This window comes from Lichenostomus cassidix, chromosome Z (assembly GCF_008360975.1).
Source record: "Lichenostomus cassidix isolate B80296 chromosome Z, HeHo_3.0, whole genome shotgun sequence".
Taxonomy (NCBI): Eukaryota; Metazoa; Chordata; class Aves; order Passeriformes; family Meliphagidae; genus Lichenostomus; species Lichenostomus cassidix.
The window spans coordinates 52644192-52669216 of record NC_139511.1 but is presented as its reverse complement, the minus strand read 5'-3'; the positions used below and the strand labels follow the sequence as shown (position 1 = coordinate 52669216).

Here is a 25025-nt window from a genome sequence, read left to right as displayed (position 1 = left end):
TACAGTGAAAGTCACTCCTTGCCCATTCCCACAGAAAGCTACGGTAGTCACAACAATTGAATGTGGCATTAGCAGTATATCACCTGATGAAGAAACATACAAGGGAGGAGAGGAAGGGAAGAAGAAAACAGGCCACTGACCTCCAAAAAATACAAAACAGAAGCCTAGCAGATATCATTACAGCAGATATCTATTAAGACTAGTAAGTAAATGTTTGGAGGCAGTAGAAAAGGAGAACAACATTAATTTTTTAACACTTTGAATATATAAGTGCCTGAGAACTTCTGAATTGCAAAAAAATTCTGCCGCTGCAGTGAGGTTGACATCCTCAGCAGCCAGGAAGTTAGACTTTATTTAATTATTTTTCATAAAAACGAATAAGCTATTTTTTTACTGGCCGGCAATAAGACATCAGTCAAATCAAAATTTGCCTTGCTCAGAAAGGCTTTTGCTTTCAAAAAGTACAAGTGTATTACTCTAGACATGTGCTCTAGTAAAAACACAGGATACAGTCTATTGCAGCTAGCCATTAAAATCCCCAGCCACCTAGTTTGAGAAACACATATAAATAATTCACATTTCCACTCAGTTTAGTGGTTACGTCACTATGAAAGCTGGTCTTGAAAAGACAACTAAGTATTGCAAAATAGAAGGCATAATGGATATTACTTTTCTGTAAGAAAATAACATTTATTAACAGTAACTGTAACAATGTATTAATCACGTTAGTGATTCTGTTAGTAGATTTTTCTTTTTTAAGCACTGTGAGTTGCTGATCACCCCATATAGAAGGCAAAACCCAGCATTTCATCTTTCTGAAATACAGAAAAATTGTTATGTAAGAAGTTCTATTACTGTATTAGAAAGTTCTACATGTAAAACCAAAGTAATTACTACTTAAAATTGAGCAGGGAGAAGATTTAATGAAAACTTCTGTCAAGACATACCAATATTTAATAAATCAATAACCAAAAACGTAATTTAAGATAATTTCTTAACAAAGCAATCAGTTTGTGTGCAGTAAACAAGAGGTCAGACCAGCTGTGGGATACCTAGAAACTTTTTTCTGCTTTGCCACGACAACCCATGACAATCCACTAGCTTCAACTCCTCTCCATTCATCTGTTGTAAAACAATGATAACAGTATTTTCCTTCCTGCCAGAGGGACTCAGGGAATAACTAGATAAATAAAACAAGGCACAGCTTACAGATTCCGCATGCAAGTGAGGTTGCTAAAAAAATGGAATTACAAAGCATCTTTCAAAGTACATTTTCTTTTCCTAACTTGCTCTAGAAGGCAAAAGATTCAGCTTCTATTAAAACTAGTCTCTATTTCACTTACTGGGTCTTTGCCTCAAGCTGTTTTAAGAGATGGAAAGTAGATTCAGGATATGATTGAGCAACAAATATAAATGAGCTATCCTTTATTTTAAGACATCCCAGAAAAAGGGACCCCAAAGTCTTTTTCCTGACACTGAAACTAATGAACACACCTTGTGGGCTATTGTTATATACCTTATCTGGCCGGGGCAAGGGAAGCCACAGAATATAGCCCCACATCTGATATGGTCTGATACTCTCTCTAAACTAGTGGTTGCAAAACACATCAGCTTGGTGCCAGCCAGAGACTCCCCCATAGCAACAGAATGCAAAACTGGGCAAATCTGGTGGCCTTCCAGGACTTTTCACCCTTCACAGTTGCAGTAGGGATATACTGAGACACAGAATTTGTCTTTTGTTTCCTCCTCAATGTAAGCATGTCTCTCCCATATGGTACCAACAATTTAAAGCAAGCAGTTTCCTCCAGATCCCAGAAGTATTTGAGCTGCAGATTTGATTTTGAAAAACTGTAGGTAGGTGTATGTAGGGGAGATGCAGTACGTTTGTGTAGTTTTAGTATGGCGACAACTCTGACCAGCTACAACCACAAGAAAAACATATGGGTTTTTTTGATACAGACATCTGCCTTACTGCAAGCCACAAGACTAAAATAATTTTGCTGCATTTTTCATTTTAAATTCCTTCAAAATAGCAGTATTCAGAAATTTTAAGTTTCATGATTTTTAAGTATTTAACTATATTCCTAATGGAGACAGTACACCAAAATCACATTCGCAATTTGCTTTTATAGTAAGCACATATAAATTATTCTTTTAATTTTGTTAGCAGTCCCAGAATATTTAGTCCATTATCCAAATGTAAGATAACTAAAAGGCACAACAAAATCAAATATAATCTATATCAGAACAGGGTAAAAATACAATTCTTAACAGCAGTGCTCACTGCAAGTGATTTACCATTTTCACACAACGCAAGATAAGACTTTGTATTTAGTACAAATTCATTGGATTTTTCAGCTTATGGTATTGTATATGTTTGCTTTAATGATTTAAGGCATTAATATTTCTATAGTGTTCTGAAGGCCTCTAAGCAGCTCAAACACTACAAATATAAATGTCTGGATTATAACTACAGATGAGTCAAAAGGTGCCAGTTCTTAACAATTTTCTCTAAACATACTGGACAAAAATTAGAATACTACAGCACATGAGCTTTAAGGAAATGTAATTAGCAAATTTAGCAATTCAAAAACCTATCAGATAATGCTCAGTGTACATGAAATGAAACATGGTTTCAAATGCTTTTCAGCACTCCCAATGCAAGAGCCAGAAGATAAAGAGTTCCATAAAAAAAATCAGAGGAAAAGATAAAGACCATAAAAATATATCACAGGTATCCCTAAGTAGATTTACAACACAGAAATAAAACTGCAGTGAATTATTGCTCAATGCTTTCTTCTGCATCTCAATTACCCTAATTACCCAAAATGGCTGACACCACAGTATTTTCTCCCTGATGCACAGTGTCATTAAATATTCCCATTTCAGCATTATAGGAAATACATGCAAAAGACAGAATGGCTTTCTGATACTAGCTCAGCACAATTGTCAGCAGTCTATTTAAAAAACCCATACGCAGACAGGAACACCAAACTATGTCAACTATGAAGAAAGAAAAATTTTAGAAGTGACACATGAGAAGAAAGGTAAGGAGGAAGGAACTAAGGAGTTTCTGTAAATAAATTACAGCATAAAACTACTTCAAGCCATAGCGCTTTTGTGCACAGACAAATATTTAGGAGGGCAGCTCTTACTTCTAGATAATTTTTCTTGGATTAAATCTCACTAATAATACTCCTGATTCTGGAGGGATCAAAGCATACTGATTCATTGAGTTCTCCAGAAATGAAGAGAGTATGATCTGGATAAAACAGTGAAGTCCCAAAAAGGTGTTTTCTTGTGGGACAGAAGTCAAATACTTTCCTGAGTAAACATGTATCACTCTCTGCACACAGAAATATCAGGCAACTAAACAGCTGTGGGAGGGCATGGAGTTCTGAAGCACCAGAGTTGGATGAAAAAGCGCTACTTAACACATTAAGAAATACGAATCAGAAAGTTACAGCTGACACAGGGATATTTTCAGGCCAGCATAAAGAGAATTAGGTCAGTGGTTTCATTAGCACCTCCTTCTAACTGTATGTGGAATCTTCCCATACATAACAGAATTTTCACTAAAGAAATTATCAAAAGCAGCAAATAATTTCTTTCGCACTCAGTTTTAGCACTTCAATGGCCTGACCTACTGACTGTATTCCACTTAATTCATTAGAGATAGTTAAGAATTCATATATTTAAATAAGCAGTGTCACACACATATATGATGTAGTAAATCTGTAAGAAACACTTACTGGGTAATTTTTTTGGAGGGATGGAAGGATGGGTTCAGGTAAGGCTATAAAAAAAAGGTTTAAAATTGCTGTGATTCATGTAATTCACAGAAATCAAGATCATATCAACTACATCAAAGAGTTGCATTGAAAATCCATCTTAGAACCATTTATCAAGAACTTCACCTTCATGCATTTTGTAAAATTAGTTATTCAGCAAACATTTTTATTACTATTTTTCATACTATACAGTACTACAGGAACTTTATTCAGCTAATGAAAGCTCTATATACACTCTATGTAAAAGGCAAGAAAAATTCTACAGCAGCTGGATACAGCTTCATTTCTGAAGTTCATATTAATTTATGACTATGGGAAAATAATCTAGATTCCCTAAATGAAAAATCAGAGCTTCACTCATCTTGTTTTCCTTACATGTAACACAAGTCTATGAACTACAGGTTTGGCAAGAGCAGTCTACAAGCACTGCAAGAGCAAATGTTTTTCAGCTGCCAAGTATTACATACTGAGTCTTCAAATGTAACGTATTAAAAATTGCCTAACACACTTAGTTGGCATTGCTAGTAAAATTCCTATAAAATACATAAATACAGTCTAATAGTGTTAGCTGGTCTGCAAAATGGCAAACCTGTTATAAAGATCATGAAGTCATTAATGATACTAAGAAACACAAAATTATCTAGATAGTTGTCACTTTTATGAAAGTCATGGATTGGGAGTGCATGTATTGAACAATATAAAGTAGAGAAAAAAAATCACCCAGATTAGGTGGTCCTACTGATAGACTAAAATCCACAAGTATTGACATCCCACTCAAGCAGCTGTCAGAGCACTCCTCAAACTAAAGCTTTAACATCATGTCTTCAGCATGGCTTAAGAAATTGTTCTACATCATTCACTAGGGAAAATAATAAATAAACTCAGTATACAAATCTTGGACTTGGGATTCAGTTCACTCTTCAACAAGGTCTTACATATGAAGAGATGTTACAGAATCCATTGTCCATAGGGACTAAGAATCAGAACAGCAGAATTCTCAGAATGCGCTTGGGGTATTTTTAAAGAGTGGAATATACTATCAGGACTGCTAGGAAAATTATCACAGCTGCTTCAAAACCATTTTTATTTTGTTTGTGGGTGTTTAGAAATATGAAAGACCTGATATTTCTGTAACATTTTGGTTCATTTCCAGTTCTCTACCACTCTACATTAAAAGGCAACAAAATCTGAGCAATGCAAACCATCAAGGTATGGCATCTAGGTGTGTATGCTTTACTAAGCTTTACTAAGAGGATGAAGGGTAGGGGACAAATTACCACTTACCACTAGCATTTACCCTACAAGTTTCCTTTTCTTACTGTACAAGTTAGTTAGACCTATTGTCTGGAAGAAAGTTCATGTACAAGATACCGATGTATCTACAAAATAAACTCAAGCCACACTAAACTTGGGTCCAAAGACATCCACATGAGTGTAAGAATATGGAAATGAATTAATAATATAGAAAAGAAATTTGGCTGGTAAAGGCAGGGACACTACTGCAAAAGAAAGGCGTTCTTTTTTTTCCCTCCACAGGATCATCAACAAAAACACTAATAGAAGTTCTAGGACACAGGCCACTTTCAGGATCATCTCATGCACATAGCAGGTAAGAAAAGTTTAAAATCTGCATGAATAAAACATCAGAACCTAAGAATCTGGTGCTGAGATGCATGCACAGATCCATACCGCAGGCCTTTTTTTTTTTTTTTTTTTTTCTTTCTTTCTTCTTTCCCCACTCCCTCCTCTCCCAGAGAAGGCTGAGGAAGCACAGGTAAAAGGCTCCTCTTTGGTTTCTGGACTGCTGATCTTCCTTCCCCAGGCAGCTGACTGATCACAGTTTTGCATGAAAAGGATTATTTGAATCTTTTCTTCCCCTTCCCTAGACAGCTTTGGCAGCTGCCACAGACGACTAGAGCAAATGTCCTTACGCATTTTTGTGAACTAGAACTTGAGTTTATTTTATAGCTACACAGTGTCCTGAGGGTACTTTTTTTCAAACCTTTTTAAAGCTGGTAACTGCCTCCAGAGAAGAGGTCCATTTGTTACAGACAAATGCAACACTAAGGAAATTGCATAAACTCACTTAACTTTCAAATATTTCTGTGTAGAAAATGAATACTGACTGTTTTATATTAATTAAGAGGAAAACTACATAGGGAACTTAAAAGAGACAATTTCAACACATAAAAAAATACTTACTTTGTAAATAGTGCAAAACCATCAACGCAAGGCTGTAGCTGTTTAAAGTACCACGACTGGCATCATTTATCTCATGAAAACTTGCCCACTTCTTAACAAGAAGTACTAAAGGACTAACTCGATTCTCAACTGCAAGTAAAATAAACACATCTCAAAAAAAATACATTTAACTAGATAGCAATTAATCAAATTTGCTCCTACTTGATCAACATGGTATTTTTGTATTTTAAGGTTATCTCTTGCAGGCATTTCATAGAATTTACTTATTCTACAATTACTATCCACCCTATAAAAATCAAACCAAAATATTTGCATTTGAAAACAGTCTTTTGAGTAGTAAGATCCACAGACACATTACAAGAGGTATACCAGGAAATTTGCAAGATGTTATTTTCTACTTCTAAGGTCTCTCCAGTTCATTGTACTATTTTCCCTGAATTAACTTGCCGACAGGACAAATCCTAAACTATTTTTTTAAATTTAGGTTATACAAACTTCAAAGGCAGGGAACAGAATTCTTGTGGTTGGAGGACATAACTTATTCTTAAGTTTACATCAGGATACATTAGAGCAGTAACTCCTGCATACAAACATAAATTTTAAATTTGCCTTGTTCTCAATAGCTTTTCATGTAGATAACACGTTAGATACAGTATCTCTTTAAATCAATACATATGCGTTTCATGAGGACAGACATAAATACAGCCATATTCCAGACAGGATCTTCTGAATTTCTGGTGAATAGATAGCCTTCTAATTAAGGTATTAATTAATAGATAGATAGCCTTCCAATTAAGGTATTAATCTGCTGTAGGTAGACATCACTCACCACTCACCACAAACCCTGGGACTCTGCAGCATACTTAATTTATTATTTGCAGGTACACAGAAGCAGATAATCAATTTAGTCAAGTGCATTGCATTGGCCTTAAAAGCTTATATACTGGGGAGTATCTTTTCTAACCTGACACCATTATACAAAGTTTTGTATTCAGCACATCAGGACACAGGGACAAAAGACATCCTACAACTCCACCAGTTCGGGTACTCTCTGTTATTCTGAGAAACTATCAAGCATGATTTTCTCACAACACATTCAGAGTGGTTCAGCACACACACCAGTGCAAGTGGTACTCTTCTTCTCAGAATGAATGCCCTATTAGATCTGGAAGACCTTTTGGAAACAACCAAACTCTTTACCAGCAATCACCTTATTCCTGACATTGTTCACCAGTGGTTGAACTAAAAAATAAAAGTTAGTACACTAACTGTGAGATGCCAAAGAAGTACTGTACAGACACTGTATTAACATGCATTAATCAGAATAGGATTTTCTCATGACAGAAAAATGCATATTGGTTTCAGTTTCAAACAAGGCTATTTTGTGTGTGTCACAGTGGAAAAGATCTTTTTAGTCACCCTTATTTTGAGGTATTAAATTCTGTCTGCTAGTGCCTGGAATTAGTATACAACCAAGTTAGCGTGCAATATGGCCAGTAAACTTTGATACTCCAATACAAGCTACCCCTCAAGAAAATGCTCAGTAATGTTACTTGCTCAAAGCTAAAAAGTCATGCTTCCACTAACTGAAAAACATCTAGCAAAAATTGCGGACTTAATCACAGACATGTCTCCTTCAACAAAGCACTGGTAACATAACAGCACAGACCTTCGCCTTCTAGCTCTGCCTAATCTACCTACAATTTCTGTGGACATTCTGTTTCACCTTGCCTCATCATCTTCAATGTTTTCTACAGCACCTAGGCACCAAAACAGAAAGGCTACTTCACAATAGACTAAAGACCAGCCACAGAAATATTGGAGTGTTTTAACTTTTTTATCATGTTCACTAAGATAATTAGTCCCTTGTTTGCCTGAGCATCTAATCTGTTTTAATAGAAAAGAGACCAGTACATCTTCCACATTAGAGGCAATTTGATATTTTTTTCCCCCATGCAGGTTGAAGCCCTTCAACCACACATTTAATTGAGCATAATAATACATATAAGGCTATCCATCCTTGCTGATATGGCTTATAAAAATATGGAAAGAGACAGTCTGATAAAATTTTCCACTTAGTTTTGTTTGCCTTATGTCACCTGAGTTTTCTGGTTCAAGACAAGACAGACAAGCTATATGCTTTATACAGTTTGACTATTTTGGAAGGTCTAGAACATTGAGAAGATAATATTTTCAATCAAAAGTCTCCCATCGCTATTAACTCACTCCTTGACCTCAAAAAAATAATATTTAGCCTTCTCAGGAAACACGAAGTTAATTTTGCTGGCCTCATAAAAGTGAGTACTACAGCAGAACAGAAGAAAAGGTAGGATACTAGGACCCCTTCCACTGCTCTTTTCACATGTGGACCTGCCTGCCCTACTGTGATTTTCTGAGAAAAGGACAATCTGTCACAGAAGCTATGAACAAATATATCAACATTAGACTTGGGGAAGTAACCACTCATCTGCAGTCATAAATGACATGATTACCTCCTATTATTTTTAAACTTGGAAGGAAATATTTTTCCAGTCATATATCTTCCTGAATGTATGAAGAAACCCGAGTTAACCAACTGATCCAGGACAAGTTGTAGACTCTCCTAAGTAACATGAATATGGAACACAAACTACTCTGACTGAAATGTTAGTAAAAATTAACTGGTATAGGTAGCTTCTATTGGTAATTGCCTACCCTAAATAGAAAGAAACTCCTTTATGCAAGAACCGAAGAAGGTGGTAAAGGAACAAATGCAAATGCCCTAGAAGATATAGCCTGAGGCACATTTCTTATGTACTTATCTCCCAAATGACATTGTGATGTTAAAGTAAGAAAACCTTAGTTAACCACTAAGAGTGCTAGTGCTGTTCCTATTACTTTTCTTTCAGAAGGTTGTGTCACAATCTCTCCCTAAAATGCAAATTCCTGAGTAGACACAAACGATTTTGATTTGGGATAGTATAAATACTGAAGTAGTATTTTGCATTTTCCAAGGAAAGACTCTGCATCACCATAAAGATATAGGTGGCTACCAGCCACGCATTGGCGGTAAGGAAACAAAAGAAACTGGAGATTATACCACTAGATAATCATTACTATCATGATCTTGTTATCTACAGAACACATGAAGCAGCCCTTGGAGTAGATATGTGGACAAGAATCTTTGTTATCTTCTGAATACTATAATATTCAATTGAAAACATACCTAGCTGTATTCTATGTATATTTAGAATGAGCAACAAGAACTTATCTTAAAGCTACTCAATGTAGCTAAATAGGTATTTATACACATACATAATCACATAATGTATTAAACTAATTTTTCATAGCAGATCAATACCAAAATACAAACTCAATCAGTCCAAAGAAATAAGAAAATACAATAAAAACTTACTGAATGCATAGGTTCTCAGAAGGAATGTATTTCTTATACCTATAACATTGTTTACATTCAAGTCGAAATCCACATTGCTATTAGGGAGGAGAAAAAAAAAAATCAAGCATCATGGTATTAAATTTCTGAATGTTTATTATCTACTTTGTGACAGATATGGAGAAACATAATTTTAATATAAAGCCCTAGAAATTTTGTTCAGAGCTTTAAATGCTGTGATTCCTACAGTTTTGTTTATGGTACCTGACCTACGTATAGACTTGAATTTCTTTGTTATAAAAAATGCAATTGTTATTTTACATGAAGAATACATGTAGATACAAATTTAGACTTTAGGTCAATTAAGATATCTTTTTTTTACTTTTCTTAAATCTTTCTCCCAACTAGACTTGCACTATATGATTTACTACAGACAACTTTTGATACCAGGAAGGATTATCTGAGCTGAGAAAGAGAATTGGAAGAGGTTAGAAGGTAAGAGTCATTTCTGCAATGACAGTAAGAGAGAATCAGTACTTTGGAATAAAAACAATTCTGAGTAAAACACTACATGCTTTGCAATAAAACGTTTTGATAACTTGTTCTGTTAAAATTAAGTAAGAATAAGGTAAACAAGCACTAACTGCTTTATTTACAACACAACCTGCCCCCAGTTGGAATATCCTACTGCATATAGAGCCTAACTCCTAACAACTCAAAAAATGATACTGCCTTCATAGTCAATAAGCCATGGCAACACTAACTCTCGAAAAGAAGAGCCGATTATTAGACAAAGAAGTAGCCATCTGTGACACACAGCTATTTCCATTTTACACGCACAAGTGTCATTCACATAGCATTTGTTCACCCAAATACTCATTTGTATTTTCTTGAATATATAAGGGGAACCTGAATGGACCTGAAATTCATTGAATTGGGTGAAACACAATAATTTGAGGCCTACAAGAATTTTTTTACATATTTTAAACAAACACTTTTTATATTAAAATATCCTTTGCATCACAAATACTGCATAATTTTAAACCTGAGTTAATATCAGGTATGACCATTTATATGTTTTAAGAATGTAGTACATAATACAGGAAATAAACAAGCCTGAGCTACCACTTCACAGTTGTAAATATAAGCATGAACACCAGTAAGAATATTAGCTGCATGTGCAAATGTAATAAAAAAATGTCAGATTCCATGTGAAATTCCAGTTAACCCAAACTGAGAAGATGACTATTTACCACACGCCAACTGAAGCAAGTTCTATTGCTGTTATTTTGTACTTTACTATGCACATTTAACAGCTGTTTCAGTTGGGGCAAGTGAAAAAGGTTTTGTGCTGCTTGGACTCAAGTTCTACTAAAAAACACAAAAAGAGAAGAAAAGAGTCAACTGCACATCAACTGCAGCAGAAGAGGAAGTTTTTGTATCTTCTGTAGTAAAAAAATCTTGATAATTAATCAAAGGCTTGTTGGGAAGAAGAGCCAGCATAGGAATAATTTCCTGGGAAAGACTACAAAAAAAATTGGTTAGTCTTTAAGTGCAATGGATCTTCCCTAACCATCATAGCCCTAAAAGCAATCCCCCAAATTTTAAGACAAAAAAAAAGAACAAATGCAAACTGAATGCTTTCTTATTCAGCCATTTCCAGGTATATATGGACCATTGGTAACACATTAGAATGTGCATCTCTAGATACAGAGATACCACCCATTGAACTCAACCACCTTCTCCCAGCAGCTAGGCATCAAAAAACTGGTTTCCACACGAAGCTTGTAATGTTTAGTATCCAATTCTGGCAAAGATAAGCTTAGTGCCCTGGGTACAGGATATCCAACCTATTTTTCAAGACCTCCATGAAAAAATGAATGAGCACACACGTGTTTGTACATCTGAGCCTACAAAAGACAAGAGGCCAATAAGAGACTGGAAAGAGACAGATGCTTAAATAGAAAGACAAAACATGGATGGAAGATGACAGGTTATGTAGGAGAAAGATAACTGTAAAGACAGAAAACAAAACAAAAACAAACTACAATAAAAAAAAACTCAACCCAGTGACAACATTCCCTGCCACACTCCTCTTCTACAAAAGCAATACAGAAAACCAAACGGTGAACAATACTGACTTTTACTCTGCAAAAATATACTGTGCTGCCTCTTAGAAGTCTTAGAATATTATACTTTGATTAAGTATGAACTAAAGAATTCTTTAAATCCTGTCATAAGGTATATAATTATCATGACTTATTATTTTTTGAAAGTCACCGTACTATGGACTGTAAGTGCCTAAAAAATACTTCAGCATTCTCACAATCACTTCCATCCAGTTCCATACTTAAGGTTTCTTTTTAAAGTTTATTTTCTGATTTTAAACTGGGAAAAAATATTCTTGCTAGACTGCCATAACTCATTCAATATTTTCACCAGGAATTTATCATTTCATGTATATATGAAAAGACTAGCATTGCTATATGTAGCTAATCCATATAACCCAAATTTTAGCTTGACAAGTATCATACTTTCAGAAAGCAAGGAAGAAACAATCTTCTGTACTGTTAGAAGAGAAAAGTAAAAAACATTCAAATTTTTAAAAGTAAATACAGGATTGGGTGTACATGAAGAAGTATAAAGCAAAAACCCCAATAAGTGTATATAATCTCAGATGAAACAAAAGGTTAAATTGATGATATACATTAGTTCAAATTGTAAACATGAAAAATTTAGTTTTATCAGGGCAGGAACCTTGCCATGATAAAGGTATAGCATAATAAAAACATGCTGTGATATTCTTCCATAAGGAGAAGCCAGGGAAGTGGGCTTATTTGCTTTCAAAAGACAGGTACAGGGTTGCGAAGTTTTACAACCATACAGATGGGTGAAGACAGCTACATGAAAGTTGTTCAAAGTCCAATTTACATAGAAGAATGAAACTGTGTTACTACATGAAGCTGCTACATATCACTGTAACAAAACTAAGCCAATGAACACAGGATGACATGAGCATTACACACACTGTCAACATGTTTCAATGCTTTGTGTGACTTTTTCCGCTGTCAGATACTTCTATCACACACAATAGGAAATACATAGTTCTCTGTCCTAGTACATCCCTGTAAATTATTCTCATATTTTCATAATGAAGATACAATGAATACAAGAAAATATCACAAACTAGTTTCAGTGTTGTTTTCATAGCACGAATACTCTCAATTAGGCCTTAAGTAGCTAAACAGATATGTCTGCACAGCAAGCAATAACATTTTTCTTCCCACCATTGTTTTTCTGTCATAAACGATCTGTCAACTTGAAGTCCACTATGCACAAATAACCCATAGAAATGTGTGATGTACTGTTTAAAATTCATATCACAGGAACCAAACAGCATCTCAGCCACAAGAGGTGCCTCAGATCATCAAGGAAATAAGCTGGCTGCCACTGCATGCTAGCTCTACAAATCTGCAATACGACTATTGCACCACACACATAAACACATGTAACAGTGGGACCACTCCTAAGGGCAGTACATATATAGAGTACTTTCCAATGTCAAAGCCTAAAAAATTATGTTGAACAGAATACTTGCCTGACTTTATCCCTGAATTTTATTATTGGCACTTTTGCTCTGATCAGCTGAGGTCGCTCAATGTAGCTTGCTGAAAGGGAGAAAAATATGCAATTAAGGTTCATGTAAGATGCAGATCTTAATAAAAGATCCTATAGTAGAGTCTTATTGACTGATTTACAGCAAATAGCAGCTTATTAAATTTAGCAAATATATTCCCCAAAGGGTTGTGCTAACCTAAGAAACCTTTAGCAACTGCAGCAAAAAAAGACCAATCTAGGAAAACCAGTGAAAAAAAAACCCACACCAAACATTAGAGAAGAAAAAAGAACATAGAGTAGAAGATTTTTCTGTGGGAAATATATTCCAGAAATTTGAACACAAGGAATGCAGTACTACAATGCTTTCATGGAACAGTACTTGTAAGAGAAATCCTGAATAGTTATAATTAAGATTCAAAAATAAAAGAAGCAGCAACATATCCAACCAGGATGGGCTAGTATTCATTGATATACTTAAAACTTGTTTTGAAAACTATTCATTTGAATGATAAAGTACATACTAGGAAATGCTACTGAAAACAGGACAACGCTTTCTATCAAAGACGAAATAATTTATCTGCCTTTTGCTTTAATGTGATAGGACATGCAAGAAATTCACATTGATCATTATCTACACAGAACAGACACATAGGCTCAATGCCAGACCATCCAAACTCACACATACTAAGCTCAGCCACTCATAGTGCCACCGAATGCACTCTTCATACTCAGCTCCCCAAAACCATTGCACCAGTCATATTATTTTGATTTCCCCATACTTCCCGATGCCTCAGTCTATATTCATTAGCTGCCTATAATCCTTTATTAATTATGTGCCCAAGAAAATAATGGAAAAGAAAGAAAAGTAGAGCCTCTAGGTTACAAGATATGAATTTGGGCAAAAGGCATGACTTTAGCAATTACTTCTGTTGCCAAATCTAGGACCACTTGAATTTGTCCATATCCAACATCATACATTTTCCCATTGTTTCTATAAATTAACCTCAAATTAGCATAAATAAGTATGGCACAGTACAAGTACTACAGACTAAAAATAATCTTGAATAAAATCTCCAGAATCTCCTTTTCTCCAGAAAAAGCAGAGAGGTACTTCTATCAGTTAAATTGCCACCTTGATTAAACAGCATCATCTCTTTTGGTTGACAAATTCAGATTTGGTGGAACACTGCTATGCAGTACTCAATTAAAACAAACTCCACTTTTTTTTTTCAGACTTTCTGAGACTGTTTTATGGATATGCATGCTCCGATAGATTTGACCAGAGGGCATCTTCTACCTGGACTTTAATGCATTGTACGAGCCTAATCAACACTCAGAATAAAAGATAATCTTCCTCATGATATTAATGGGAGAATCTTCAATAAATAACTTCAATTCATGTTCACTGACTGCAAAATTCAGTGCAATTTACACAAGCAAACCCTCCTTCTAGCTGCACCTTCACACACATCCAGGCATCTCTCCTCCAGCATCCCAGAACATCCTTAAAGTGAAGGTCTAAAGCATGCAGAGGTCTCTGCCTCCTTTTCTTTCACTACCAAATTAAAGACAAAGATTCCCATGTACTAGCACATGGTAGACAATGGTGGATTTGTATGTGGTCTGTCACAGCAATTCAATTTTCTTCACTATGACCCTTCCCAATGCTCTTCAAAAGTTAACTGAACTCACTCTAGCGAGAATCCACTTCCAAACACATCCCTGCCTGCAAATGCCTCCGTACACTTGATGGATGCTGTGCCAAATTAGCTGGCTAAGAAAAAAGACACAGTCCAAAACATAATCCCAATCTGTTTCACAGGATGGTAAAAAGCAAGGAAGAAGTCAGAAGAGCAAAGATGCTAGAAGGCACCAACTTCCTCCTGGTATCCGCTTTCTTGGCTCAGACTAGTGATGCTGTTAGCAGAACCTATATTGTACCTTACATATACATACAAGAAGGGGAAGAAACAGTCACAAATACAGGATGTAGAATTCTAAAATACATACAGGTTGAATGAGTGCCTAAGTAAACTATGTGATCTTGAAATCTCTACAACCAGAGGGGTCACACCAAAATACATGAAAAGAAATCTATACAGCCACTCCACAGTTTGGGCAAGTCTATGAAAAAGCCATGAACACCATTTTGGCTCAGCGAAAAAGGATATAATGGCTTCAAAACAGACTAAGCACTGGTTCATATATAACTTATTCATGTAGAATTTCAGATTGAACAGCTTAATTCACTCTCTTCTGTTATAGAATAAAAGATTAGGCAATTTTACAGCCTATCAATCACAAACACGGTATATGCCAAAAAGATCTTGGGCATCCTGGGCATGTAGCCTGCTCTCATTGACTGGGTTATAATACAGGAGAAACTGGGCAACACAGAAGTCAGAATCCACATTCATGAAGAATTTAGGAAGGTACAACCTACCACAAAATGGAATAACTGCTGATTTTTTTGGAATTCACTCACTGACCTGCACAGTCCTTCAAAGTCATTCAACTGAGTTCAAATCCCTTCACTTGTCCCAGCTGCTACACATTTCCCACGAGACGCCCATTAGGCAGATTCTACTCTGACACACTAGTCTCAACACTACCATACCTCTTTGTAAATCTAAAAGAAAATGAGCTCTTTGTTATTTATGAAGATAGTAAACACCTGTCCACCAAATACTGCCATGGTGTTTTTCAAATTAATCCTGCATAGATGAATCTGAAGTGAAGAATCAATCTGAAATTTACTCTCAGTAGTTTAGATATAATCTCTTCAGTTATATCCCCAAATTAATGTTTCACATTTCTAAAAACATTGGCTTCAGCACACAGTCCTGGGAACCTAAGCCAGACTTGTAAAAAAATATATATGCAGGCATCTGAACAAACAAGCCAGGAAGTTATACGTGACCAGCTAGTCTTTTAAATAGATTATATATTTGCTATCCTAACATCTCTCTACTCTAGGAGAAACACAATACAAACCTTTAAGACTAACACAACCCACCAAAACAGTAAATAAATAACCAGAAGCTTTTTTCTACTTTGCTCTGTGATTAGACTATTCAAAAACAGAACAGATTTTCATTTCAGTTGGTATTCTACATGCAGAATGACAACACAGAAAAGCCTCTGCTCTAAGACTTAAAATTTAATGGACTGAAATTCCTTGCTCACACTTGTTAGCTTACAAACCTGAAACTGAAACAAGCTAAAGCAAATTTTGAAATCTGCTTCCCAAACATCCTAATCTAACAACCACATTCAACTCTATATAAAGGATAAAAGAGATGGCACCTAAAGTTCTGAAGACAAATTGTGAAAGAGACTGATCTAATTTTTACTTGGAATGCTTCTTCATTTATGAACCATGGAATTAAAGTGACATAAGCACAGAATCACACTCTAACTGTCCTTATTTTGGAATGCACAGGAACATTGTAGAGGGAGATGTTATGACAGGCACAGATAGAAAAAACTTCTCAAAAGTTTCTGAACTGAAGTGATCTGGAAAAAGGTTAAAAAAAGCTCTAAAACTTTACCTATGCCACAAATATCCTCTTTATTTCTTTTAGTCCTTTAACTCTTTCACAAAACTGGAGCAAGAACTTAATTTCAAATAGCATCTTTATATTTTCTCCCTCCTGTTGTTTCTCTTATATCTTGGCACACACTTTGCTAGCTTTCACGTTTGGCTCAAACTATGTTTATTTCCGTTCTCTCATGCGAAGCAACAGTAAGTTTTATGACTGCTCACAACACCTGTTGAGAACATACTACAGTCTTTCTTCTACTGAAGAAAGAAAGACTTAACTAATATTGTCAAAGAGGTATTACCTTAAAATTATAGGACAGCATCTTACATGCTAACAGGGCAGTACAAAACTTGAAAACAATTATCAGAGGCAGCTTCATACATTTAGGTAGACAGGCTGTCCTTGATTTATAGTAAGAACTACTGAGTAATAACTAAACCCTCAGTGTGTTATCAACATTATTCTCATATTAAATCCAAACCACAGCACTGTACCAGAAACTAAGAAGAAAATTAACTATCTCAGCTGAAACCAGGATATCTCTTATTTCAGAAGTACTAAATCTTTGCATAGCTGTCCTACAGCTTGTAAATTACCTACATCTAAGTGAAAAGACCCATGTGCCAAAGCTTTTTCGCTTTGAACATTTTCAAACAACTTTTGCCTGTCAGTGCTATTCACAAAACATCCATGCAGACACAGGACAGATTGCTAGGTATAGGAATTAATGCCACAGTGATGTTAAGGTTCTGAAGAGATGATATAAGAGGTCTTCATACCACAATTACGAGAGCCTGACAGGAGTGATAATCTCAGCAGTGCTTTGTCCTGCCTTACTTTCCAAAGTACATTTTGATAAAATCAAGCTGATCAAATGAACTTGCAAGATAACAGAGAATTAGGAAAGCATCAAAAATGGGCAATGGCACAAATACCTTTGAGGATCACTTACACATGATCATCGTACCTTTCTGATGTTGGTAAACACACTTGATATTGTCTAATGCTCTGTCACAGAACAAGAGCTCTTGAAAAAGACTGCCCATTTAGAAGCTCCCTTTCTGATCCCTGGAAACACACCTTTTTTATCACTGTGCTATCAGAAAGCACTGGAGAGAGCTGCACCACAGGCAAACCCAGATCAATTTTCAGACTTATGCAAATGTCAATATACAACAGTAATAAGCATTAAATATCAGATGCCTATTCTGCAATAGATCTATCATGTCTTTCTTCCAAATGAGTTGTAAAAATCTGTGCATGCATGCTTGCCAATGAAGAAATTTTGAAGCCTGCATTTAAACTTATGGTTTGTTCTTTTTAGCACTGCAGGACTGATCACTATAAGGAGTAGAATCAAAGAATGTAACACAAGTCTGGGAAGCAGGGTGGTAAAGTCACTGATATCAGTAAATGTCAGGGTATTTTAAAATTCAAAGGCTGATACAAAAGCCTCTTTGAAGTAGAAGGCTTTCATATTTAAGTCAAGAACTGCCCATCTGAATTCTTAATCTGAAGGGAGTCTAAATAACAACCTATAAAAACTATGAATTGTCACATTTTATCTGTATGGGCTGGTATTGTCAAAATTTATTACTTTCTTCATTAGCCACCTAAGTTAATTACTTCACTGGTATCAAGGTCTTCCACCTCAAGGAAGAAAAAAATCAATTCTACACAGTCTACTGTGACTGACATCTTATTTCACAAATTCTTAAGTGCATTTTTCCCAGAAAGGCATTGCAATCTAGAAGATTAGCAAGAGTTCACTAGGTTTCCCAAACAGAAATCTACTCCCATCTCATTGTGCTCCACAATTCAAAAGTCATCTGAGATACTACCCATTATTGAAGTCCACTATTTTTCAAGAAAAACTGCTGATTTTCTAATTAACATTCATCAGCATCAAGTAGCATTACTAAATATTTATCACTTTTCTTCAAAGAGTACTGTGATTAGAACCTAGACAAGATGCAGTTACATACATTATTTGCAATTGTGCATCAATACTTCTCCAGAATTGCTCATATTCTTACCACCTCACTTCAGACGGTAACTTACAAAGTTTAGTACTGAAGAGTTTTTGGACTAAGCTGAGTATATGTCTTGCTTCAGTCTTCTGATTCACCTGAAATGTGGTATTAAAATTAAAGAAAAAAGTTGGTATCTCTTATTTAAACGTTCAAAGTAAGCCTGCTTTGCTTTTAAAATGAAATTAATTTTCAGGGTAAGACATGAACATATACACCAACACATCCTAGAGCCAACATACATATATATCATGGCAAATGCCAGACAATCCACATTCAATATGCAAAGTAATTATCAGACACCAAAAATTATAGACATAGATGACAACCTAGCCCCACTTACACAAAAATGTCCTCTTCTTCCCTTTAAATGATACTTCAATACTTTCAAGTTTATGGTCTATTGAGATTTCCTTTAGACACCCTGTCAATCTAACATCTACTCATAACATTTTCTGTCACTAAAAATATTTAAGATATTTTGTCTATCAAATTCATTTTTATGCCTGATAACTAAAATAGGCAGCTATGAATCTAAATAATAGTGTAAAAATGTTACTTATTAAAAGTAGTTCCTGCATCTAAAATAGTTCTCCAAACAACAATCTTCTTCATTCCAGGTATTTGTTTTCATTTTGCTGTATATTTTCACTTATGAATTGACGGAAAGCTTTAAAAAATATGTTTTGTTAGGTTTAAAAGGTTGAATTCATATCTGCACACCACTGGGCCACAGTTCATAGCTATAATGAGTGCAAAACTAAATTATTAAATCAAAAATATTTGAGCCTTTTTTTATTATTTCAGGATCCAGCCTTTTAACAGCACGCAAGCAAAATGAGACTTTGTTTTAACTATGTATGTTTTAAAATACTTACTGGTTCTTCTTTAACCAGCAGGCACAAATCACCATCACTAGTACGAGTGCCAAATCCATTCAGTGAGGACCCAACCAAAAAAAGTCTGCTCTCTGTAACAGAAAATAAACATGATGTGACAAATTACAGTTTCAGAGGAAGGAAGAACTGCGAACCTGAAGAACATTCAAACTGACATTAAGTAATCAAATTCAAAACATACGTGGAAAAAGGAGTTGAATTTCTTTCTGGAGTTCTGTTCTGCAGAGCTCTTTTCTGTTCAAATCAGAGGCCTGCTGCCGACATGCTTGAAACAACTCCAAAACCTGTTTACTTAACTGGACACACACATACAAAAAGTAAAGACACAGAGAAGTGAACATCTCTGTCAGAGATGCAATAACATGAAACACAGAAGGCTGGGTTTTTTTAATGCAAAATCCAGCACCATTTCACATGATCTACTCCATTGTCTAGAGTTTTAGTGCAGTTAAATTTGCAAAGAATAATTCCCTAGAAGAAATTTCTGCTAAGTTTTTAAATTTAAATTTGTTCCATTTGTTAAAAAATGTCAAACCACAGAAAATATTTTTTGCATCATCAGTATATGCAGCCTTTCATGGAATAAATAATGAAAGACCAGAGACATTTTCTGCTGACTTTGATGTCAACAGTTTGCCTACCAGTAAAAGGGAGAAAATAATTATTAAAAAAACTGATTTAAATTAGCTTTTTTTTTATCCCACATAAAGTATTAAAGAAGTAGCCAGATCTTTGCTGGAAGGAGGCATTAACTGCTTTCCTTTCACAGCACTGTTACATTCTGTAACCAACAGGCATATTTACACTAAAAAACCCAAAACCCTTCTATCATGTGGGCGCAGAACAATAAACAGTTCTAAACTACACTACATTTTCTTCTATATTCCAGAACAGCCATGACAGTAACTTTCATGCCCTCTTGAAAAGAGGCAGAGAACATCTTTACAGGCCCAAGACTGCATTTATTCAGAATGTGCTTCTCATATATTCCCCACTACAGTGGCAGTTTTTAGTCAGGATTCTCCCCACCTCTTATGTGAGAAATGGACTATTTCTCCAATTTTTACTTCCTAGAGCAGATATGTAAGTTTCCTGACATTACAGTGGAAATCAAACAACACTAGGAAACAACATTCTGACATCCCCTGCCCCCGTAAAAATGCTCCAAACCCACACACCCACAAGGAGGTGATATTGAACCACAGTGGCAGCTACACTTACTGACACCTTCTAATGGCAGCTTAGCAATAGATACCCCATGACAGTGTCAAAAACCCTTGCAGATTTTTCCGTAGCCTCCCACAGCACCTCTCGGTAGGTGGGTGCCAACTCTGAAGACAGAAGTAAAGCACTGCCACAGAAAGCCATTACCTCGTCCGTGGCCACAGGAAGCCTCGTTACTGTAGAGCATGGAAACAAAGTATCTTGCAAAGGAGGGATACATCCAATTAAAGCTGGTGAGGCATGCGCACGCAACACTGGAGACTGAACTGAAACTGACGCTGGAAAGGAGCATCTACGTTCTTCTGGTAAAGGCACTGCTTGGTTAACTACAGTTGTTTCAGAATCATGTGAATGAATCCGCTGCCGTTTGGCATCATTTGGAACACTTTGTTGACTTTGTCTCCTAGAGAGAGAGACTGTGTAACTCCTCTAGTTCACAAGCTCCAACTTATGATTACAAGACAGTTTCTACAAAGTTCAAATACTAATGCTTAATGATGTAACTACTTCACTAAGCCCAAGTTTGCCACAGAACAGGTGTGCCCATCCTAGGTACTATGTGAAACAAACCTGGAATGGGACAAGAGAACATAAAACTGCAGAAGTGCAGCTACTCTAGAACTGGATTGATGCAATTCTTTAAGGCAAGTGTCTGCACTAACCAACTGAAACTCAAATGATAAGTTTGGTTAAGCCAACTGCAAATCTCCCACCATAGCATAGCCTTCCATAAAACCGACTGCTCTAGAGGAAAAGATGCAAGCAGCATGAAACCAGGGACTTCCTTAGTTCATGGGATAATTACATACTCAAATACAACTTAATAGCATATATTTGATTGCGCTTATTTTTCATCTGTTAGCTCTGGAAGAGAAATAGCGTACAGGAGCTAGTACTGAAGACAGACTGCATAGAACCTCCTTCCAATCAGTTGATTCACAGAATTATTAGAAACACATATCAAGTAGTATATCTGAACTGATAAGGAGAACTGATATTTTCCTAAAGCTCTAAAAGAAAAGCATTAATCTGAAATTTCCCTTTCAGTTGTAACAAAGGAAGTAATGTAAATTGAAATTAGTTTTCTTAAAAAAACTAGAAAAAACTAGGTTTCCACAAAATCCTCTTTAAAAAAAAGAACTTACATATGCTTGAAGTTAATAGTTTGTATTTGAAAAATAAAACATCCCATAATTAAGAAAAGGAGGAAGAACACCTAATGTGTCATCAGGAAAATGGAACAATTCTATAAAAGCTTGAGGGTGCACATTTATTCTTAGCTTGACAAATTAACAGGAAAAGAACATTTGTTGACACAAGCCTGCTTATAGTCAAGCCCACACAAACTAAAATCCATTGCAGTATTACAATAAATCACTCAAATAATTTCTGCAAGGCTACAGTTGTTGGAATAGAAAAACTAGGTATAGGAAGTCTCTTATGAGTACTAAGATTGTCAAAAACAGGTACAATGCTTTAAAGAGCCAATATATGGACTATATCTACCAAAATGAAAAAAGTATACAGTATTGCAATTTCTAATATATCTCAAGTTGCATACGAAATTGATATCAGACAAAGTTCACAACGGGTATGTTACGACAAGTATTAGTCACACACATAGAAAGAACTTACTTCCTTCCTTGAAATGATGTCAGGACATCTGACCTCGACACAGGACTGACACTTCCATAAGTCATTGGTTGCAGTGTAACAATTGGAGTTACAGCTGGAGTAGCTTCAAAGTTCCCACTCAAAAGAGTTCTAGAAAGACTACAGTCCGTAAGTATTATTCATAAGATAACCAAGATGCTTTTTATGGGTTGGTAGTTTTTGTTAAGTGAATATTAAACTCTAGAAGTCCTGTCTTTTTGTTTTTTCTTAGAAGCAATACATCTTCCTTTTCTATTAAAAACGAGCACATATTTCAGTTTATATGATGTATTTAATTAAAAATAGAAAATGGTAATTCTTGCCAGCATATGTGTTAGAAGGTGCTAGCAAACAAATTCACTTAAGGAACTGTTAAATTCAAAAGCCTAAAGAACATTATGGTGTCTTCAAATACAGATGCAAGAATAAACATTTCTTCCCTTTCTCATCTCCTCCCTGTTCTCCCCAATAAACAAATACAGCTTTAAAGATCTTTAAAACTGAACCGTGGATTAACAGCCCAATCAGTGCAATGGCATGTCATGCATTATGTACAATGCAGGAGAGCATTAAGATTTGTAGGTCTTTAAGAGAAATGATACAGCTCTTTTTTACACGTGACACCTTCATGTTTTGTGAAGTTCAATGCAGTTCAATGTTAAAAACAGTGAAAACTATCCTCCACAGACAGAAATACTTCTTTCAGACCCAATCCCCACTATCAAATCTCACTATACTTACATTGCAGAGTGAAAATGAAGTGGAGGAACAATAATTGGCTGGTGAGAAAGAAGAGTACGAGGTATATTTAGAGGAAGTTTAGTGAAGAAAGTACTCTGCTGTTGATATTTTGGAGGGAAGGGTGGACGACCCAAGTTGGAAGAATTTGGGAACATGCTCCTTTCTACTTGAAGTGAACATGTATCCTTTTATCTACAAAAAAAAAATTAAAATAAAATTGAAATAAGACAAAAAGAAATACTACTTACCTTTTAAGCTCTTGGTTTAAAAATTCAAGTAATCTAGAATATACTTATAGGAATTGCTTAAGAGAATTGTGATCACAGGATAGCTTTTATTGCCTTTCACGACAAGTTACTGAATAAAAATACTGTATACTCTAAAGTTTCATAATTACTGCTTACTTTATTTATGTTTAAAAGCAATTTTTTATTTGGCCCCCTCCATTTTAAATTTTCATTTTCAAAAAATTACTTATCAGAAGATAAAAGAGTTCTCATCCCAAGGAAAAGTACCATGTAACAGTGGCATTTGTTTGCTATTTTAAACATTCCACAATGAGGTTCACAATATATGGAAAGAAACACTTCACTACCTCACAAGAACATGAAGATGCAGCTGATCATGAGCTACATGTTATTTCACAAAGTTAGTATTTTTTTCATGACATGACATTTAAAAAAGCAGTCAAGTGATGACATCAATTGCATCATCTACTCATACTTAAAGAATATCATACATACATAGCATCAATAGTATCATTTTACTGAATAGACTCTGTAATAGAAAAATGTAGGTTTACTATCTGTTAAACTTAAAATTGATCCTGGCCAGATAGCTCTGACTGTCACTGCAAGCAGCATTAGCACAGAGTGTAGGAAAATGAATAATGAGGAGTTTATGTGGTTGAGTTTGGCTTTGTTCCTTATTTCCTGTGATGACGACCCACACTAGTGAAAAGTAAATGCATGGACATTGCTGCACAAGCTCCAAGAAAAAGCTATAACAGTTCTTCCTTTTTTCCCCCCCTGCCCTGTTTTATGGGGTGGGTGAGGAGAAGCATTATGCATATGGAAGTTATTACTGGACGTCCACTTTCAAATCTGCCAAAGAAATTACACGGAGTTGCATAACAAGAAAGTCACCTGACATTTAATTTGACTGAGTATCTGTGTGGTGTCCAAACTTCTCCATTTCTAGCAGACAGAACAACTGATAACATGCCTCAGTCCTCCCGAGCAGAAGCGGTTTATGGAAACAATTAACTAGTAACAGAACCGTGACTGAGAATTCAAGAGATAGGCGCAGAAGAAAAACACATTCGGTTTAGCCTTTGAAGATGTAAATTCCAGGAAGAGAAGCAGTGGAGGAGTTACCTTCCCCAATCCAAAACAATGTAGCAACACCGTTGCCTCTCGATAGCGACAACGTTACTGTGACTTTCAGCCCTGGTTACCTCCGCAGGAATTGCCAGATTCTCCAGAAGAGTTTCGCAGCTCACAGTTCAGATACCTTTGCTTCCGTGGGCACTGCTTACAAACAAGCGTGTACTTCCCACAGAAACACACAAGCGAACCGTGGAGGCGAGCCCGGGCGCACGTAGCCCCGCCAGTCCCCATCCCCCGTGCCGAGACAGGAGTCCCGGGCCACCACCACCCCCTGGACCACGGCCCGACCACCCGACACCGCTCTCTGCCCCGTTCTCGAGGGACCCCCAGGGGACACTCACGCAAGGCCTAAGCGGAGGCAGGCGGGGCGGGCCCGCGGGAAGCACCGTGCCGGACGGGCAGCGGAGACCAGCTCCGGCAGCTGAGCGCAGGCCCGTCCCCGGATGCAGAGACACCGCAGGAAGCGGCCGGCATGCGGCAGGAAGAGGCCTGGCCACCGCAGGAAGCGCTCCCTCACCCGGCTCTGCGCCGCTCCGTGACCTCCTCCCCCGGCGCACGCCC

General features: G+C 36.3%; 1 protein-coding gene across 3 annotated transcripts in view; it reads right to left on the bottom strand.

The window, feature by feature from the left end:
* TENT2 (terminal nucleotidyltransferase 2) overlaps window positions 1-25025 on the bottom strand; it is a 45507-nt gene extending 20482 nt beyond the window's left edge. For 2 of the 3 annotated variants that reach the window (XM_085043288.1, XM_085043290.1), the window contains exons 1-11: window positions 24806-25025; window positions 23077-23268; window positions 22318-22455; window positions 20830-21085; window positions 19640-19754; window positions 19438-19529; window positions 18591-18657; window positions 12965-13034; window positions 9388-9464; window positions 5994-6122; window positions 3753-3796 (exon numbers count right to left, since the gene is read on the bottom strand). In XM_085043288.1, coding sequence (XP_084899414.1) covers window positions 3753-3796; window positions 5994-6122; window positions 9388-9464; window positions 12965-13034; window positions 18591-18657; window positions 19438-19529; window positions 19640-19754; window positions 20830-21085; window positions 22318-22455; window positions 23077-23231 — 1143 coding nt within the window. In that variant the 5' untranslated portion in view covers window positions 23232-23268; window positions 24806-25025. The remainder of the gene's footprint in view (window positions 1-3752; window positions 3797-5993; window positions 6123-9387; window positions 9465-12964; window positions 13035-18590; window positions 18658-19437; window positions 19530-19639; window positions 19755-20829; window positions 21086-22317; window positions 22456-23076; window positions 23269-24805) is intronic. The other variant, XM_085043289.1, reaches the window with a different exon arrangement.